The sequence below is a fragment of the Haplochromis burtoni genome, unplaced genomic scaffold, assembly GCF_018398535.1.
Source record: "Haplochromis burtoni strain Fernald_Lab_line unplaced genomic scaffold, NCSU_Asbu1 Contig_135, whole genome shotgun sequence".
NCBI lineage: Eukaryota > Metazoa > Chordata > Actinopteri > Cichliformes > Cichlidae > Haplochromis > Haplochromis burtoni.
In genome coordinates, this window is record NW_024582496.1 from 407,402 (window position 1) to 413,329 (window position 5,928).

Here is a 5,928-nt window from a genome sequence, read left to right on the forward strand (position 1 = left end):
ACAACATTTTAAGATCCGTATCAGCTTAGAACGATAACATTACGGTATCACTTTCCGCCATCTTTTATTTCTTCTTCACGTTCTCATTTTTTTCCTTTCCCAAAGTAACCGAACCCAAAGTAGCCACTAGAGGGAGCTCTAGGGCAGCTTACAACTATAATATCCGATTTAAGTTACAAAAGGCAGAACAAACAGAGTACACTAAAGTGTGTATAATATATATATTTTTTTTGTTCAGGACATGCTTTGTTTTATAGAGAATAGCAATGGTTTTTGACATTTTTGTTTTCACATGAGACTTCCAACTCAGCTTATCATCAATTATCACTCCAAGAAATTTATTTTTGTACACTCTTTCAATTTCAATTCCATTAACTTTGATTTTAGTAATCGCTGGTAATCATTGCTTCCACAGCGTGCCTTTTGCTCTGTCTTCCTTCCCTCATCCCAACTGGTTGTGGCAGATTGCTGTTCCACCATGAGCCTGTTTCTGCTGGAGGTTTCTTCCTGTTAAAAGGGAGTTTTTCTTTCCCGATGTAGCCGAGTGCTTGCTCAAAGGGTTGTTGGGGTTTTCTCTCTGTTATTGTAGGGTCTTTACAATATAAAGCACACTGAATTGACTGTTGTTGTGATTTGTGATCAAATAAAATTTAACTTAAAATTTTACGGGTAGATTGCATCGAATCAATCATAATTACTAAATACTAATCTCAACTAGTAAAATATAATTTTTTTTAATCTTAGAAATGAGACAACAGGTGACTTCTTCATAGGGCAAGTTATAAGCCCAGATTGCTGTGTTTAATTTTACATTTGTTTCACGTTTTATCATTATATTTGAAAAATAACTAGGCTAAGTCTTATGTAATTATTCTTCAACTTTCTTTATACTCTTTATACAAGAGTATATTTCTGCGACTCAAATGTTTAGTCTCGCATTTTTAACAAGCCTTACAAATGCACTTAGATCCTAGATCCCGTCTTTCTCGGCTTCCCTCTTTCCTCCCTGTGACTGTCTGCTCTTACTACACAAAGCATCGCCCCGGGACGTGAAAAACTCAGTAAACGTGCAAGGTGGCCCGGGGTGGAGTCAGCACTCAGCAGCTTCAGCCTTACTGACTGCGTGAGCTCAGCGTTTTGATTCCCTGCCCTCTAGCTTCACTTCAATCTGAAAAACGTCTTTATCCTTGGAAAAGGCGTCCTTTAGGAATACCCACACATTTCTTTCGTCGATAGCAGCTAGAAGAACGGCAGGTAAGTAGAAACAGGAAGTAGTCTGCGTACAAAGGTTAGCGTATGCTGCGGTGCCGCAGTGGCCCGTTGAGGTGGTATTGGAATATTTTGTGAACTAAGCGAAAGGTTTAATTGCTTCTGATGGAAGCTTGGCTTACATGCACTCTTTTATTAAGATGATATAGCGTAAAAAAGTAGCTCGTTTTGAGGGGAAAACATGGCTGTGTAAAACCCCAAAGTTGATTCTGTTCATCTGGACGTAGCGTCAGTGGGAGAATGGCTGTTTTAACATTTACAGCCGCAAAGGACAGTTTTATAAGTGTAGCGTTAGCTTACACTACAGCAGCAAAAGAGATGTGTAACGTAAGTTAAAAACCACAGAAAAAAACATACAATATTGCTTTTATTTCATTTGTTTTAATAGATATGGTTAGCTAGGGGGACTTTTTCTTGTGGTCAATGCTACCTAACGTGGCTAATATGCTTTAATGGGCTAATCTTGGTATTATCGCGAAGCTTTAGGTTTTCTGTTTGAAGCCGCGCCGATCCCAACGCAACATGACACTATCGCACAGCTATAACAGCTCATTAATGAAGGATTTATGCTTATCGATCCCAGTTTGCACACATGCATTGTTAAACTACTGTGGTAAGCCGAACGTACAGTGCTGTGTATGTGAATGTCATCCAAAACGGAGCAAGGTTCCCCTTAAAAAGAGTAAAAAGTAAATTTTGAAACATGTTTAGCTTCCCAAAAACAGTGGGCCTCTGTTTTCATCAGTCACAAGTAGGTTGCACGTAGGTCTTAAAATGTCCACAAACAGGTTGCTGTGTACATTATATGCTTTTATGGAAATGCTGGACGAGGCTGTAGCATTTTGGATGGAAATTTCTAAAATGTAGTTTTTGCATGTAAAGATAAATTAGAAGTAGCAACATTTTATAGGTATGACACTAGAAAGTGACACTAGAGTGGTTTACAGCAACAAAAGCAAATGAAGGTTACATATGGGAGATCTTAGAGGGACAGGCCTCACAAATCTTACAGTTTCCTTTCTCAGAACATTTCTCATCATATGTAAAGCTGTCAAATACAGTGATCAAATGTATGTTTAAAACTGGTGGTTGGTGCTTTATATCAAGTACAAAACAAAATGCTTGATCAACCTTCACTAACCTGCAACATATGTAGCACTTTAAAAAATCTGTACACTTATGTGGATGATAAAAAATCCTTTCTGCACCCGTTCCAAGTGATTCACCACTGTAATCTCACACAGCAGACAAGACTGCTGTTAGCTCATGGACATGAGTGTGTCAGACAGGTGGTGCATGTTGGCTTTATTTACCAAGAGGTAGTCTTGTTTAATTTCCTGATGAGTAAAGACACCTCATCCTGAAACAAACCAAAGATGGCATGACACATAGCTGTGGAATTGTGCCCTTTGAAAGTAAACCCACTTCACAGAAGTGCCGTTTCTCCTGTAGTGCTTTTTTCCATTTTAAAAAGAAAGCTTTGAGACACTTAAACAGATGACTGCTCCTCTTGGCTCAGCAGACTAATATCCAACCCCGAAAAGTAAAAGGAGGAGTTGTCAGTTATGTCTTGTTTAAATTTAATTAACAGGAGCACACCAAGAGAGAGACCACCATAACAGATGGCCAACCAACGGAGACCAGACATACTCACTCATTCATGCACAGCCCATGTCTAAATTGACGGTAGTCTGCAGTATGTGGGGGTGGGAAAGCAGATGGGAAAGAAGAGGAGGAGTGCAAGCCTGGGCCTGACTTGCAAGTTTGTAGCGTGAAAAAAAAAGTGGATGGGAGATGTGGGAAACAAAGATTTACAGGGAAGCAGTATGTTGTTTTAGACAATATAAAACTTAACTTCAAACTTTATGAAGTTGAGTTGTAATAAGACTGCTCTCAGATTTTAATACAGTGCCTGTGTTTAAATATAGATGGGATCAAATATAAAGAAAAAATGTAGCCATTAAGCACTAATGCAGGTTGATTTTCATTTGTAGTATTAGTAATAAGATTTATGAAATCCACTCTGTTTAAAACATTCATATAATATTAAACAAGTGTTGGATTCTGGTATCAGGCACTAAAGAACTAAGAAGCGGGTGGTTATAATTTGCAGCCGTTGGCTACTGCTCAGCTCCTACTCACTGCTTAGTCATGGATCTCTCTGCATATACATGTAATAACTCAGCTTGCTGATTCTGCCTACACTGCTGATCTGGTGCTCACTCCCCCACACACTACATTAGCTTTGTAACAACTCATTTGTTAAAAGCCTGTTAAAATATTTCACTCCTTTTCTGTTTTATTTATATTGCACCAAATGACAACATAAGTCATCTCAGGGCACTTAAGATAGTAAGGTCAAGACCCTGCTTCACTTTTTAAGCAATCAACACTTTTGGCTATCAGGAGATTTCCTCCCATTCTACTTTTGGAATGTCTAGGTCCCAAAAGTAAGCCTGCACTCAGAGAGCAAAGTGCTCTGTTGGGATACGAGGTCTTTAAGACATGACGAAGCTTGATCATTAAGAAAGAGAAAATACAATTTGGAGAAATCTGATCTCACTGGCTACTTCCCATCAGTACAGCAGCATTTTGGTTACACTGGAGGCATTTCAGAGTGCTGGAAGGCAACCTTGAGAATCTGAAATGTATCAGCCCTAGCACAAAACCCTGTGAAACCATATGATTAACTTTGGTATGTTTGTGTTTTGTTACTTTAACAGAAGAAATCTGGTAAAGTGTCTAACCATCAAGCCAAAGAGTGTGTTCCAGTCCCAGCACAGTTTAAAATGTAATCAGTGATGGGAAGTTCCTCTGGTCTTAGCTTCTTAGATTTTGATTGTCATACATGACGACACAGTGAGTCAGAATATCAATTTATATGGCAGCCAGAGTTTAAATTGATATTCTGACTTTAATCAAAGTAGTAACTTTGTGTTTTCAGTGTGTGAAGGGTTCACATAATGTCTCAAACCTGTGACCCTTTTGCCCATTTTCAGTGGCTTCCTGTGGTTCTGGTAAAAACTACATTAATATAACTTTAGAAATGAACACGAATGTTAACATTTTTATATCTCTATACTTTCTTTAGCAATTCTTTACATTCTGCAGTTGTAAAAATGTGTGACTTATAATCAAATTAAAAAGAGGTTTTAATATTTTGTTAACTACAATGCTTGTCATAGCTGTAGTCTATCACCTGGCACTTTATCTGCTTACTTTTGGATTCCAAAAACAAAAAATTGAAAGGTTGCCATGGAAAACAACAGTAAGCACATTTATTTGTTCACCACCCGAGCTGTTAGCTTACTGGTATGCTTCATCTTTCGTTGGTCTTTAACTTTTTTTCTTTTCATTGTTCTTCCCTTTTTTTGAGCAGTGACTGCAGAGTAGTCACATGTTAAAAGATTTATTGTTAGGCTCAAATATGTTTTGTGACTCCACATTGATTTCTTTTGGTTAAAAATTACACAAAAATGTCTTTTGATTGTAAAGGTTACCAACCGGTGGCTTAGACAATAAATTTGCTCCGTTTTTTTAAAGGTGTAAGATAACGGCTTTGTTTAATGGTAGTAAAATATGTTTTTATTTGGTTATATCTCATCGGGCGATCGTGGCTCAAGAGTTGGGAGTTCGCCTTGTAATCGGAAGGTTGCCGGTTCGAGCCCCGGCTTGGACAGTCTCGGTCGTTGTGTCCTTGGGCAAGACACTTCACCCGTTGCCTACTGGTGGTGGTCAGAGGGCCCGGTGGCGCCAGTGTCCGGCAGCCTCGCCTCTGTCAGTGCGCCCCAGGGTGGCTGTGGCTACAATGTAGCTTGCCATCACCAGTGTGTGAATGGGTGGATGACTGGATATTGTAAAGCGCTTTGGGGTCCTTAGGGACTAGTAAAGCGCTATATAAATACAGGCCATTTACCATTTACATTTATAGTTATTAGTTGTATGTGTGAAAGCTGAAGATTGTAGTGAGTGCTTGTGTACTGACTGTATAAACAGAACTGAAAATGCTGTTCCGTTATGAAATCATTATAACTGACTGAAAATCTGCTGTCTCTTGTAGCATGGGGGTCTTAGAGGAGAAAAAGGAAACATGTGGGACCATCTGCCTGAAATACCTGCTGTTTGCTTTCAACTTTCTCTTTTGGGTAAGTTTCCATTTAAGCGACCTCGAGCCTGTGCCGAGGAATTAACTGTTGAAATGTTTGCATTGAGCACAGATGCACAAATGCTTTGGACAGATTTTTTTTGTTATATCTGATATCACTGTGGTGGTGTTGTTCCTGCATCATCATAATAATGTTGGTCCAGGATCAATATTGCAACTGACCAGTCACGTTATCGTGATGTCATAGCTTTGTAGTGTGTTTAAGAAAAAAAAGGCATTTGCTTATATATATACTCTCTTTTGGTAAGTATTTCAAGTGTTTTCTTTATTAATTTATGCAATATAAAAATATATTATCAAGTCAGTTTTGCTGTTAGCCAAATTTAGGTTATTAATGTTAGTTTGCTAGTGATAGTTTGTTAATAGCATTAGCTAACTTCTTTCTAATGCTAACTGAATGCTCAGGCAGTGTCATTGGTCAGTTGCAGTGCTGACATCATTAAGATACAACACAATGTCACAGCAAAGCGTGTTGTCACTACCCGATCTGTTCG

At 38.6% G+C, this 5,928-nt stretch overlaps 1 protein-coding gene across 1 annotated transcript in view; it reads left to right on the forward strand.

Moving 5' to 3' along the window:
• Window positions 1–1,039: 1,039 nt before the first annotated feature.
• The window catches only part of cd151l (CD151 antigen, like), a 24,336-nt gene continuing 19,447 nt past the window's right edge, over window positions 1,040–5,928 (forward strand). The window contains exons 1-2 of the mRNA XM_042224320.1: window positions 1,040–1,254; window positions 5,330–5,414. Coding sequence (XP_042080254.1) covers window positions 5,331–5,414 — 84 coding nt within the window. The 5' untranslated portion in view covers window positions 1,040–1,254; window position 5,330. The remainder of the gene's footprint in view (window positions 1,255–5,329; window positions 5,415–5,928) is intronic.